A 14,963-nucleotide genomic window follows, 5' to 3' on the forward strand; every position below is an offset into this window, starting at 1 on the left:
TGAAAGTCCCATAGCATCACATGCACTGTGCTCTACTAATTGGAGCATTCATAAGACCACCATTGAAGACCCAGATTCAAGGGGTAGGGAAATAGGCTCCACAGTCTGATGGGGGCTGGAAGGTTCTGGAAAATCATCTGGGACTGGAAATATTGGTATTTATTGCATTTATTTGAGGAAAATATAGTCTGTCATAGTTAGCCACTTTTGTTTCTGTTATTCTCGTCAAATAGGTATACTGACCCTATCTAAATCCACCATTTATGCTTAATTCTGCCTACTTACTTACCTACCGGTGTTCCCCTATTTGTTATGCACCTGACCCCTCACCATGCCGTACTTTGCCTTTGGAAGTGGCACCCTTTCCTTCAAGAGCTGGCCCCAAACCCATCCCTTCACAAAATCTTTTCCCTGGTTGAAATAATTCATTTGAATTCATCCACAAATTTCTAAAATCTGTCATTTTAGCCCCACTTTTTCAGCACTCTTTGTATATACCTTGCATTATACATTACCTTGCTATATATAATTCTTCCTGAGGGCAAGAATGATAATATTTAAACTTTTTAATGTACTTAGTGAAAACCAATTATTTTTGATGATCTTAAGAATGCCCCCAAACATTTATTGTTTTTGTTGTTGATGAAGATGATGGTAACACCAGATAGTCTGTAGTCACATGACAAACGCAGCTTTCTAAGCACATGTGAAATACTGCTTGCAAATATATTGCCGCCTAGCACGAACCAACGTGGGGCTGCCTCCCAGAGCCATTCTTAGGAACATTTCTGCGTGTGCTTGTGTAAAACATATGTATCACCTTTTCCTAAAGTTTCAAGATGAAGGGTGTGCTCATTCTAGTGTAGGTCCTTCAGCCATCCCCTCTTCATTGGTTTTGGTTTTTCCATTTGTGGCTCCTCTTTTTTCCCTTCAAACCCTTTAGACATCATCTTTCTTGTTTCTTGTAGGCTCGTCTCCTCGTCTACGTCCACTGATACAGGGATTAAAATGAAATATTAAAACATTGTTACTAATCTATATTTCCTTATGTATGGATTTATGTTTTTGTAAATTCTAGGCTCCAGATATTTTCATGTCTATTTTTACTTTTTTTTTTTTTAAGTAAGCGCCACACCCAGTGGGGGAACCCTACAAGGGACTTGAACTCACACAAGACCCGAGCTGAAATCAATAGTTGGATGCTTAACCAACTGAGCTACCCAGGCTCCCCTTTCATGACTACTTTTATTGTTTTAAATTTTTTTAAAAAGATTTTATTCATTTATTTGACAGACAGAGATCACAAGTAGGCAGAGAGGCAGTCAGAGAGAGAGAGGAGGAAGCAGGCTCCCAGTGGATCAGAGAGCCCGATGTGGGGCTTGATCCTGGGACCCTGGGATCATGACCTGAGCCAAAGGCAGAGGCTTTAACCCAATGAGCCACCCAAGTGCCCCTCATGCCTACTTTTAAAAAATATATCTCCATAAGCTCATGATTTAAGTACCAGCTACAGAACAAAGGAGGCCACATACTGTTGTGTAGTTTTTATATTGCACAGAAGGACTCTTATGGGAAGGCAGAGGTGAAACCCCGTGCTTGATCTACTTGCAGTATTCTCTATGTTCTGATGTGGGGCTTTACCAGCCCAGAAAGCGGGATGCCCTTTTGTAATTCAAATGAAGTTGTCAAATGTGCTACCCTTGGTCTTGATGATGCATTTCCTATCTGAACCATCTTCTGAAGGAGTTATTTCACGGGGCGGGGGGGGGGGGCGGTGAATGTCTCATTCACCTCTGCATCCTTCAAACCTAACAGAACACAGAATGGGTGTTTCAAAACGTTCTTGAATGACTACTATATTGATTAGCAGTTATTCCAAAGAAGAGTACTTTGCAGGTATGTTAGTCATTGCTGTCACCTGAAAGTGAGATGACCCACTGACAACCTTACTGTAGGTGGCAGAGTAGCATAGATAAGAGGATGCTGATTTAGATCTGATTACTGTGGCTTTCGGTGCATTTTTGCTGCATGCCCAGAAGACTAATTCTTTTAGTCGTGATTACTTTTTAACAAGGAGGATAAACCTAATAAAAAAAAAAAAAACATTAAAAGGCAGCACACAACTGTTAAAAGGTGGCAGACGAGATGTGTGCTTTATTCAAAAAGAGTTCAATCTGGTAAGAAATAATTGGAGACCATTTCAGTCTCTGGGGTATCTTCCTTTTCCCGCCAGTGCCCACCACACTACTCCAGGCTCTTGGGACTTTATAGTGTTTAGTGAGGAGAAGAGAGAGGAAGAGAAGAAGAGGTGAGGGAGGTGAAACAAGATTAAAAAAAAAAAAAAAAAGGAACCCCTGGGGTTTGCTTTCTACAGGTATAGAAGAGATTTACCTCATCCCCTCTGTTGACCTAGACTGTGTGGGGGAAGGAAAGTACATGTATTTCAGCTCTGAGTTCTTCTAAAAATAGTATCTGTAATGTTTTTAAAAATTAAATTATTTAAAAAGTGAACTTATATAAGTTCTTTTTGGAGATCTAGGATAGCGTTCTCTTTGGTTTGGAAAGATACTTCAGTGGGTTCATGACATGATGCAATGGAGTAGAACCAAAGATTGCTTTGCATAAGAAAGTGAACTATAAAGGATTCTCATTATACTTCTGTTCAGGTTATTTGGTCTGCCATTCCACTCAGTGGGTCTGTGAGGCGGAGAAAAGATGCCATCAAGCCTGAAACAGCAATTCATACTGGTAAAACTCAGGAAATAATTGTGACTCATGTTCATGGTTTCCCCCCATTGGCCATGAACTGGGACACATAGTTCAGGTGGCCGGGATTTGGGGCGGTGATGACTCTGTCAGTATTCTCAATGAAGAAATTTGAAAAATTAATTGAGGGTCAGAGGGCAACTTTCACTAAAGAAGACTTATGCCTTGGACTATTTTCTGGGCACTTTGATTTTCAAGAGTGATGACTTTAGAACTTAATCCCCACTTACCATGAGATTTTAAGAATTTTTCAGTTTTCTCTTGGCAGTCAGGGAGACCACAGTTTGGGGACTTGAGGTCTTGGCTCCATTTACTCGGGCTAGAGGTGGGGAGAAAGATGTTGAGCAAGGATTCCCTCAGTGGGTTGCGAGCAGTGAGCTTTCAGAGCAGGGATGTCTGATATTGAGTCTTAAGTTCTTTCCTGCTTTGTGCTGTACTCACTATTAATTGCTAACCTTCAGTAAATGTCCATTGTACCATCAGACTTGAATTATTAGTACCTGGCAGCATGGAGAGAGGGGCTGCCGGCATTAAATATGAACGCATCTACAACCCTTAGGACACATGGTTGCACCGGAGTATAACGCTAACTTATATTATGTTTTGGGAATAGAGAAAGTTGCCCAGCATGGAGGGAAAAAGAGGAAATAGAGGTGATCAAGAAAGAGTGGGGGGGGGGGATTTGGAAAAGAGCTAACAGATGATACAGAGGACATTTAAATTCTCTTCTTCACGTCCTCTCATTCCCAGCTTTTCTTCCCACAAATCCTGAAGAACACTAGGGAGCACCCTTGGCTTCAAACAGCCACTTGCATAGTTATTCCACTTGAATATTGAAGTACAGGGGGACCTTCGCAGACTGAAACCTTGTGCCCGTGTGGGACCTAGACAGGTCTCAAAACCTGCGCAAGAGGACTCTGGGCCGATAGGGATGAAAGAATAGGGGGAAGGAGTATATTATTCTTCAGCTAAGAAAATTTCACGCTGTTATTTGGCCATGAACCCTTCTGTGTACCTGCTATCAGTTACCAGTATCAATTAATTTCATACTGGCTAGACTATACAGTTCTGTGTTCTATTCAGGACAGAGTTCTCTCAATGACAGGGGACCCCTTATGGATCATTGTATTTTGCAGTAAGATGTCCATGGTCTATTTGAACTAAATAAAACACAAAGCTCCGTTTCTCTCTTTCCTTGTTTACTCAAAAACAAAAGAAAACAAAACAAAACAAACAAAAAAAAACCTTCTTTTCTTTGCCCTTAAGCTTTCCTCTTGCCCAAAAATACCTGGCACATTGTAGATGGAGGAGTCTTTGTAGAATAGTGCTTTATTGGTAAGATTCTAAAATAGCCTCATAGCATTTACTGGGTTGAGTCGGCCTCAGGCTAGCTGCGAGCCCTCCCTCAGCTTGCTTCGCAACCAACCTGACCTGCGGACGTGCAGGAGGCCTTCACTCAGGTCAGGCTCACCTCCCACGCATGCAGCATGCCCCTTCGCCACCTGACTCTTCCCCGTTCTAAACTCCCTTCCTCTTGCCACGGAGACCTCCAGGTCTCACAAGTCATCTTTTCTGTGAAGATCTTACAAGTAATCTAGTCCACATTGATTTTGCCCCCATCTGAGTTTACGATGACATTAGCCATTTGGATTCATCAATCAATTGAACAGTTGTTTGTTGAGCCCTGACCGTATGCCAGGAGCACATTGCAAATATGGTATTTGATGATGCACTTTTATATTTCTCACTTATAGGTTTATGCACTTGTTGCCAAGAAAACCTTAAGGATTCCATAATTTCGTTTTCTCACAGAATTGGCCAGAAAATAGGAACACAATAAGTATCTCTTGAATTGACTAAATTATATATGCGATAAACTAGGATAAACAGTTGTTAACCCTCCACTTGTTAACTTGTCCTCTTATGATCATTAACCATATTAACTGGGTGATGGGCCTTCTTTATAATAAACATTTTTCCTTATGCCCCACCTCATTAAATCTTCCATAGTGAAAAACTGTGTTTAAAAATGTTTATTAATAGCTTGTTTTCATAGCTCAAAAAAAGGGTATTACAGACAATAATCAGCAGAACAATAAAAAACAGAACCTTGCCTCTATAAAGTTAGCCAGTGTGTAGACTTTATTACATAGGCACATATTCTTTTTCTTTTAAAAAAAGTAAACTGGTTTGACATAAAATTAATCACACTAGTACAAGAAGTTACACCAAATGAGGATGGATGCTGAATGAAGGAAATACAAGCCTTGGATCAGCTGAATCATTCATTAGATCTTGGGTCTCTCCATTTTGACAGATTGAAATTCACTGATGGACATTACAAAAGTGGAGGGTCAGCAGGAGAGCTCTTTTATCACACTCCCCATGCGAAAACACTGATTCTGTTTATTTTCTTGCATATGGTAAAGTTTTCTCCAGGTTCTGTTGGCAGGTGGACACCAAGGTCAAATGCATGCTGGCTTAGGGTTAGAGGAACTCAAAAATCTTCCCTTTCACCTTTGACTTCAAAACCCTTCAACCCTTTGGTCCAGGGTCTGTGCACATCTGCTTTCCCAGATCTACTTGCATTGGATACTACCTGGGGTTGCTGATCCTGAAGCACATGGAGGCAAGATGATCGTGGCTAGATGGTGTCCATGACTGGCACTGCAGGTTTGATCTGAGGCACATGGGACTGACCAGGAAGAGGATGCTAAAATTCCTTGCTCAGTCCAGTTCGAATTGAGCCTTTACATTTGACCCCATTCTAAGTATAAGAAACTAAAATCATACTAACATAGACCACAAAAGAGATGGTATTTTGTGGCTTCTGGATGTTTAAAAAAATTTTCATCTACATTTTCATGTTACTAATAGACAGTGAGGATAGAGAGAACTGACCCTTGCCATAACTGTTTTACAAATAGTCCCAGAATGTTTACAGAGCATTTTTTTTCCTCCCTCAATTTCTGCAGTCTTTTGTGTAAAAGGACATAACTATAAATCATAGATCATCCTAATGTGGCCCCTCAGTACCTTGGAGGGTTAGACCTACGTTTGCTTCAAGTGGTCTCCAAATCCTAACATCCATTTTGGAGCCCTGTCTGGTCTGTTCCTCCTCACACTCGCAGCCCTGTTGTGCTGGGTGATGCAGGTAGAACTTACAGAGCAGCGTTCTCGCTGAGGGCCACCATCCTTTTGATCCTCCAACTACAAAACAGAGGACTGCAGAGTTTTCTGTGTTTGTCGTCTGGGCAGACAGTAAAGGATCGAGACATAAAAAGGAAAAAGATGGGCCAGCTGATATTGGTTCTTGGTTCTTGAGACTAAATGAAGAGTCCTACAGACACGAAGTATCATTAACAGTGGCACCAATGGCTCTTTTATAAAATAATCCATAAAACTGGAGCTGGCAAGGACCATTAGTTCAGCTTTTTCACTTTTTTAGCTGAGGTTACTGAGGTCCAGTTGTGAAAACAGCAAGTTACTTCACATGGTGATTGTCTCCATGACTATGCCCTTCAAAGCTTCATAGAAACTCTAATTTTCCCTTGATAAAGGGCAATCCCTCCAACAACTTCACATCAACAATGCTCAGTGTCCTTGGCTTTGACCTTACCTCCTTTTAAGGAAGCTGGCTGACAGCACGGAACTTGGACCAGAGTAGACACTTGATAAACATTTGAACTGAAATCGTTCTACTGTTTAGCCCCAATACATAATCTTTTACTTTTCCCAGAGCTCTTTCCTTTAAGGGATGCTCTCTAGTTCAAGTATCTTGAGGTTTGGTGGCCAGTGCTATATTTGTCACCTCTCTACACTTTGTCTTTTCATACTGAAATTCTAATTTTTGAGTCTGTTCTTTTATAGCTTTTCAGTATACACAGTTATTGTTTTCCTCTGTCCAGGTACCAAATACATTATTATGGATAATTTCTGTCTTTACAGACCTGGAATTCCAAGTTCAGAGTTGTGTTCCCCCCACCCCCTCAATTCTTAAAAGAAAAACAAAAAACTAGACTCTCAAGCAGATTCGCTAAGGCACACTAGAAGAAATGTGAAAATTACATAGTCCTTCTTTTAGTTAATACATGGGAAAATATTACTGATATGTTTATTTTCTAATCTTGTTCACTTTTAATTCCTTAAATACATAAATATGAGTCACAATATCCAAAGCAAGTTTCTTTTACAAATAGCACAACTAAAAAATGATGAAGAAATGGTGATTTGTAGGGAATTGGCACTTAAATAGTGGTTATGTTTAGGAAACTTTCATTTAAAATCTGGTGAGAATGCCACGGCTGATGTTGAATAAAGAGTGGTCATAGTTTTGATGGGACTTGGTATAAGGTGTTAAAGATGATTTGCTTATCCTAGCAGATATTTTTTGGTGGATATAATCTCTTGGGTCAGTTTTGTTCAAATTTTTTGGTAAACTGCATTCTTAACATGACCTAAACTCTAGAAATGCTAGAATTAACCATGATCACTGTTTGTAGAAGAGTTAAAGTTATCAGCCTCAAGTGGGAGAAATTCTAAATGTGGGAGAATTCTAAAAGTAGGCGAGGTGGCAATGCTTCCTACTCAAATTAATTTAATATTCCCAAGGCTTTTAAGAAAAAAAAAAAAATCAGATCATCCTGTGCTTTCCTACCACTAATCTTATAATGAGACTGAAAGCAGCCGTGAAATCATGATTTCATTTCACAAATTTCATTCTTACTCTCTGACCTCCATCTTCATAGGGTGACAAAGGAAGTACCCAGTAATGTTGGTCAGTGCTTACTGTTGGGGAAAAACGAGGACCTCACACACCAAGACCGGCCATGCTTTCTTCTCCTGCTGGCTATTCAAATGGGCAAGATCTGTCTGATCAAGATCTGGCTTGCAGAAATAAAATTGAGTCAATAATCTTACTATGGACCACATCTGTGCTATTGTATTTTGGGCACAAAAATGTCTTTCAATATGAGTAAAGTAAACTGTAGTTTAAATTCAGCTGCATGTTAAGTGCTGACAGCTATTGGTTGACAGGGGAAGCAGGAATTAAAAAAAAAATTTAAGTTTTCCACGAAATAAAGCATGCTTGCTTGCTTTAATATAAGTATCTGATGATAAGTAAGGGTTAAGTATCTAAGAGTTCCAGGGTCAGTGTTCATTCAGCACTTACTGAATACCTAATAATTTTCTCTCTCTCTCTCTCTCTCTTTTTTTTAAATTAAGCTCTACACCCAACGTGGGGCTGGAACTCAGGACTCCGAGATCAAGAGTGGCATGCTGTATCAACTGAGCCAGCCAGGCACCCCCTAATAACTTCCTTGTATTTCATGAATATATGTTTGTCCTATCAGCAAGGATTTAAAGTGGCTGAAACCTATTATACTCCCTAGCTTTGTCCTAGGAACAGGAAACAAAGAACAAGATACATTCTTTGCCATCATGGATTGTATTTCTTGGGGGCACTGATTTCTAGGGAAATAAACTCTTGCTCTCACCCACTGGATTTGAATAGAAATTAGTCCCATTTCAAATAGAAATATATTACATAAAAAAAGTTCTCAGGAGTTCTGAGTCCTGCCAATAATGCGGGAATGCTGAGAGCGGGGAAAGACCCAAGTAGGAAAAAAAAAATTGTCCGGATAATATTTAATATAAGTGAAATGCAAAACTTTGATAAGAAATAACTAGTATTATGTTTATAAGAGTGGCAAAAGGGGTTTAATGCCCCCCCCCAAATATCTTAACTTCATTCTCCTTTGACCTATCATAATGAGTACATTTCTTATCCTCTTTTACAATAAAGTCACAAAGCAAGCCACTGGACTCAGAAGAAAGCATAGCTCTTAATATCATGTGACATCTAATTTATGTCCTAATAATAATACTATGTATTGGTAAAATGAACTTACTTTTTATTTCACATTATTGCTAACACAGACAAGGATTTTTGGTGACCACACATACACACAATCCAGGTCCAGAGGCAAACTTAGAATCCGCACACCAAAAAGGCAATTTTCCTGTGTTTTCTAGGTAGCCTATTAACAAAACACTAGGCCTAAAATATATACTATTGTATTTCCCAAACCCCTAAATGCTACCCATAATTAGTTTCCCAAAAATACTAGTGGGAAAGCAAATTTGATGAAATCAAGGTGATAGTTTTTTTTTTTTTTTTTAATTAATAATTTGCTTGTTGAATGTGGATAGCATGGAAGGGATGTTCCTAAGCATTGGTTTAAAAAAAAAAAAAAAAAGTCCAGGTAAAAGCACAAAGGCAGTGCGAATTAACCACGGTGGGGGAAAAAGTTTCAAGAAGCAATACACACGCGATGCTAGCAGGTGAGGCAGAGATCTCGAGAGGGTGCACAGGCACTAACCTTAAGTAAGGAAGGTGCCAGAATGACCTTCACCTTGCCAGCTCCTTCAGTCCACCTTGATGTTTTTATGAGGAATCTCATGTGTGTCTCATACAACAGGGGAAGGGCGCTTCCTCACTTGACAAAGACCTCCAGGGAGCCCCACTGTATTTCAAAGAGCATACAAAACCACTTATCAAAGAAAAAACAACTCGAGTTAGAGAGTCCTGTTACTACTGAGATGAACCTATATGCAGAAGGGATCTTGGTAGCCATCCAGTCCAAATCCAATGTCCCTCTCATAGCATCTGGGACTGATGGTTATTTTAACCTTTGTTTGGGCATTTGCCACAAACGGAAATTTTACTGCTCAAGTCTATTCCTCTTTAGAACCACTCTTATTAGAAAATTCTTTATGTTGAAGCAAACATCTGTCATCTAGAAAGTTCCTCTTTGTTCCTATTTTTGCCCTTTGAAATTACACAGGGTAAGGCTAATTCCTCTCCTTTTTATTAAAACTCAACAGAAATTTCAAGGCAGCGATATTATTTTATTCTCTCCTATTCTATTCCCCTGCTCCTTATATCATCAGACCCTTCACAACCCTGACCACCTGCCTCTGGACACAATTTAATAATGTCTTTCATAAAATATGGTACCCAGAATGGAACTCAGCCTTCCATACAGGGCTCCCTGGGCTTTTGTTACCACAGGCTGATGCACTGACTTTGTGAATAATCATGATACACTCCTGATTCAACAATGAACTCCTATTTTGACGTGAACTGCTATAAAACCAGCACTTTTCAGCACCCTTCCCACCACCTCTCTGTATTTAGAGGGTTGCATTTAAGCAACTAGAATACAGTTTCTTACTAATGTCTACTGAATTTCATCCTTTTAGTTTCAGTCTTACGTTCAGGTATTTTTAAAAAATGGTGATGATGTCTATTTTCTAGTGTCAGTACATAGTCATAATTCAATTAATATTCATTGAATCAATTAATCCTAAATCTGCCAGTCGAAACAGGATATATCATTTATTTCTCTGTGTCATCTGACAAATCTGACAAGCATGCTTCTGTCCCCTTACTGTATTCTTCATGGGAGAAACAGGCATTTAGAGCCTACCTGTAAATTGCTGGGCAGGTGTCCCATATGCGATGGCCGATATAGGTCCGTGTGTGGTAAGAAAACACCAAGATACAAGTAAGAAGTAGAGGTACAGAGTGTAAATGGGACCATATGAAGGGAAAGAAAATTGAGTGTCCTAGCCTCTTGGGACTGGGACTAATATTCTCAACATTAGAAAAATATGGCTTTCCCCCATTTCTACCCTAGAGACTTCTGCCTTGTAGATCTGTTACAATACTGTGATTATGGAACTCTGAATTTTAGGGAAAAGATCATATAAGTTCAGTTTTAAAACAGCTCTTAAAATGATCTTTTCCACTTATATTCCGTGTAAAGTCTGAGTCAGAGAGACATGCAACTGTCTATAGGCTTGAGGTATAAAAGGAGCTCCCAAGTTCCCCGACAAATGCCTGAGGTATTATATATATACATATATCCATGTGTTTCAGGAATTGGAAATGGCCTATGTTTTTCAGTGTGAATTTGGGAATTCATTGAGATTGCAAATGTCTCCTGAATTGAATATAATCTTCTAATTAATGTCTCTTTTCCCCCAGAATGAAGAAAAATAAGCTCAATTTTGCTTTCCCTTTCATAGCCACCCTTTGCCAAATATGGGGCTAATCACAGAATAAAAAACTATCCTATTGTGCCTTTTCCCATTGTCTATTGTGACTCAGGATGGTGAACCGTGGGACCAGAGAGATGGAAAAAGTGTCTTCATCAAAACGATCCCAAACCGGGAGGGAAATGTCTCAAGAACTTGTGTTGCATAGCGTTAACATTGCAAGAATAGAGACATGTATGAAAGGCCTAGTAGACCCAAAAAGGAAATGTGTTTTGTACTTCTTCTGAACCTTTTCTAGAGGGCATGACAGAGGGGGATTCTCAAGACTGTGTTTTCTAGAAAATCATGGAAGTGACAGATGAACACCAGAAGGAAATCCTGCCAACACTGATGTGGAAGGTTCTCTTCCTAACTCCAGTACTCACAACAAGCCACACTCAAGAGCTACAAGATCAACAGAGCAGAAGGAGGCTTAATTAGACAACAAGCTCCAGAAGTCAGGGAAACCACCTGCTTCAGGTATATCAGAGTCTCTCCAAAGCAGTCATCTCAAGGTTTCCTGTGAGATTACAGGTAACCACAAACAGGAAAGTTCAACATACTGTTCCAGTAAGGAGTAGCCATGGTAGGTACTGCCTTGAACTCCAGCTGCTCAGGAAAACGTCCTGTCATGACGCTTGGGTCAGGACCCCCTGCAAGAGGGTTTCATCACTGGACCCCACACTCCTTGGGATTTTCCATTTCATCTCCTTCAAAGTCTGGCTTCAAACTCTTTTTTTGCTCAATTTCCACCTGTCGAGAGTAGAAGTTGGAAAGAAATATCAGAAAAAAGAAAAACCATCCCAATAAGAAGTAATCCCAAAGAGAATACCTCACCAGGAGATTCCCTATAATTTTGTCACTGTTTTGAGCTTTGGCCACACTGGAGCTACTCTGGCCTGGAGGACGGCACGGTTCTCTCTTGGCACATGCTTTTTGCTTGGTCTGGAACTCCCTCTTCTTCGCAGTCCACCTGGAAATTTTTTATTCTTTGCCTTGCACGCTGCTCAAAGATCACCTCTTCTGTGAAGCTGTCCTCAAGTCGTTAGGTGCGTCTCCTATCCATATCTCCACTGTCCTTGGTACATGAACCTGACTCCAGCATTCCACAGGCTCCCTGGGACAGGAGCAGGCCCTCCTTGACTACTGTATCCCCATAATGCAGGCATGCGGCGGGCAAGCATAAAGGTTTGCAAATAAATGGATTCCTCTCCAGCCAGCTGTTTATACTCTCTATTACTTTATGGCTTTACAAAGTCTCCCAACTGGTCCTGGGATGTAGCCCTGCATTGGCCTTTCTGCTCAGCAGGGAGCCTGCTTCCCCCCTCTCTCTCCACCTGCCTCTCTGCCGACTTGCGATCTCTCTCTGTCAAATAAATAAATAAAATCTAAAAACAAAAAACAAAACAAAAAAACCCCAAGTCTCCAAACTGGTAAGTATTGTCTTGTTTATGGTTCTACCTGTGTTTTCAGCAAAATATGGTAGCTGTAACTAAATGGATTAATACATTCACATCTTGCCTTGAAAGAGACACACAATGAAGCCTTTGACAAGTCAGAAAAGAAGTACATCAAGTAAGAGAGTTTCACAGTTAAAGCCGCTCCACTCTTTACCACTTTGGATATTTTATGACGAAGGAAACAATTCAAGCAGTGGACTAGGCCCATGCTTGATGAAAGTGCTATTTTTTTTTCTGGCCACAAGATGGAGTATTTGTTCTTCTTGGTAGTTTAAGATTGTAGAGGCCACAACTAAGGAAACATTTACAGAAAAACAAACCATAAAAAATCTAAGGATATTATTAAGAATAAAAAATTATTAAGCCACTTTGCAAAATACTTCTTCAATAAGTCCCACTTTCTGTCTTTGACATTTAATCTGCTATTGAATTTCTAACACCTCAAGACAGAATGACCATGTCTGAACTCTTCCAATTTTGTTTCCTCCTTCCACTGCCCGGATCCTGTTACAGAAGCTTGCTTGGCTTCTGAATTTTGTCTTGCTATAGCCCTGTGACCAGGTCATATGTGTCCCGATTTTACACGGATCTACATCATCAACTCTGAAGCCGAAACACATACTTTGGGTTAGCACTTTCCTGAATTCCCCTCCACCTTCCAAGTGCACAACTTCTGCAACATGTATTATGAATGAGAATATGATCTTATGATATACTCATTTATAATATTCATATATCTACTCATTCATAATATTAATATTATATATAGTGTACAATTAATAATACAGAATGTTATAGATTAATAATAATCCCTTTACCCCATGACTTTTTTTTTTTTAATTTATTTATTTGACAGAGAGAGAGCACAAGTAAGCAGAGCAGCAGGCAGCGGGAGAGAGAGAAGCAGACTTTCCGCTAAGCAGGGAGCCCGATGTGGGGCTTGATCCCAGGACCCCGGAATCATGACCTGAGCCGAAGGCAGCCGCTTAACCCACTGAGCCACCCAGGTGCGCCCCCATGACTCTTTTGATGTTGTTCATGATGACTGAAAGACATTATACTCTCCTCTTTCGCCCACCTCTTATTTTTTCCCAACCTTTCTCTTGCTCACTAGAGATTAATCATTCAAATCACAGCGGACTCACCCACAGCCGCGTATGGCACACCTGTCTCTAAGGCAGTAAGAGTCTGAACACATGGCATCCAGGGCAGACACCGCTAAAAGGAACAAGATGGGGCAGGGAGGGTGGGGGGGGGGTGGTGGAGGGATAAACAAACGGTCTTGGACACATTAGCCAGATGCCTCCCGAGGCTACCTTGTAGCTGTAGTGTGCGGAATAATTGACCCACTTCCTGACGTCAGTCTTGTCTTCCACGGAGATGGATCTTACAGCGGCTTTGGAGGCAGAAGTTGTGGGCATGCTGAACTCCACATTCACGTGACTGGCAAATCTGGAAGGCACTTCCCGGTCAGAGCCAAGTTCAAGGTGGCAGAAGAAACAGTGAGGGTGACCAGAAGCTATGAAAGGGAAAGAATCCAGACATTAGGTTCTTTGGAGAGCCATGGAAGGAGAGGCCCACAGAGGCACCTCAACCACAAAAAAGGCCTGAAGACCGCCTCCCGGCTCCACACCGGGCAGTCTTTCTGGGGGTCCAGGGCTGAGCATTTCCTTCCGCGGAAATCACAGTGCCTGTGCCTCAGACCCTTTGCTAGAACTATCTGATTACAGTGGCCTTTATCCTAGCAATAAAACCCACAGCCTGAAAAACGGGTCACTCTGCCTGCTGAAGTCAGGGTGATATGGGAACACAGCACGAATACCAGAAATAAAGGCCTAGATCCATAGAATGGCAGAAAGGAATAAAAGGGAGCAGCACTTAGCAACGAATAAAACATCAATGACAGCCGCACGGAGCCAAAGAATCAATTCCCTTTGAAAGAAGAATTTTCTCAACAGCATTTCGTCTTTTTACAAAAATGCTTTGGCACGTTGGTGTGGGTAATGGCATCTGTAAATGACAAAGCCTTTAGAAACAGCACAGACACATGAAGGATGGACGTGATGCACTGGGTAGGACGCAGACTAACAGAACCCTGCGTGTGAGCCCAGCTCTCCTCCTACGTGGTAGAGATCCTGCCCCCAAGTCGTTTGTTCTCCCCTCGCCTCAAATCCTGACTTGGGAAATGGGGAAATGGGAGATGGGTGGTAAAGGGTGGGCTAGACAATGCCAGGCAGAGTCCCTGGCTGTTCTTTAATTCTATACATCTATGGCTAGTTCTACTGTACTTGGATGGAAAACTTAACGTTTTCCATTTGAGGGCTGTTCTTAGATATGTGCGTGAAGAGACAGATCAGTCTGTGGCTATAACCTCTGAAAGCACGGTTTGCTGAGCACTCTAGTGTCTCAAATGCTGCCTGCACACCCTCTCCCTGCATCTTTGCAACAATCCCTTGAGATCACAGTCTTTACGTTCTACAGATGAGGCCACAAAAGCTTTGGGAGGGAAAGTGAACGAGCCAAGGTCAAAGCTGGAAAGTGGTGGACTGAGGACTGAATCCAAGCACTCTAGCCCGGAGGTGTTTCAACCACTCTGAGTCACAGCCCCCCACAGAGTCCCCAAAGAGTCCCCAA

General features: G+C 41.1%; 1 protein-coding gene and 1 long non-coding RNA gene across 5 annotated transcripts in view; one reads left to right on the forward strand and one right to left on the reverse strand.

Moving 5' to 3' along the window:
- LOC309867490 overlaps window positions 1-8,270 on the forward strand; it is a 27,601-nt gene extending 19,331 nt beyond the window's left edge. For both annotated transcript variants that reach the window (XR_014313197.1, XR_014313198.1), the window contains one exon: window positions 7,993-8,270. This is a non-coding gene — a long non-coding RNA (uncharacterized lncRNA). The remainder of the gene's footprint in view (window positions 1-7,992) is intronic.
- Window positions 4,785-14,963, reverse strand: part of STON2 (stonin 2) — a 156,240-nt gene continuing 146,061 nt past the window's right edge. For all 3 annotated transcript variants that reach the window (XM_082736397.1, XM_082736398.1, XM_082736399.1), the window contains 2 exons: window positions 13,646-13,848; window positions 4,785-11,622 (listed from right to left, as the gene is read on the reverse strand). In XM_082736397.1, the coding sequence (XP_082592523.1) occupies window positions 11,539-11,622; window positions 13,646-13,848 (287 nt within the window). In that variant the 3' untranslated portion in view covers window positions 4,785-11,538. The remainder of the gene's footprint in view (window positions 11,623-13,645; window positions 13,849-14,963) is intronic.

Source organism: Mustela nivalis, assembly GCF_964662115.1.
Source record: "Mustela nivalis genome assembly, chromosome: 6".
NCBI classification, from domain to species: domain Eukaryota; kingdom Metazoa; phylum Chordata; class Mammalia; order Carnivora; family Mustelidae; genus Mustela; species Mustela nivalis.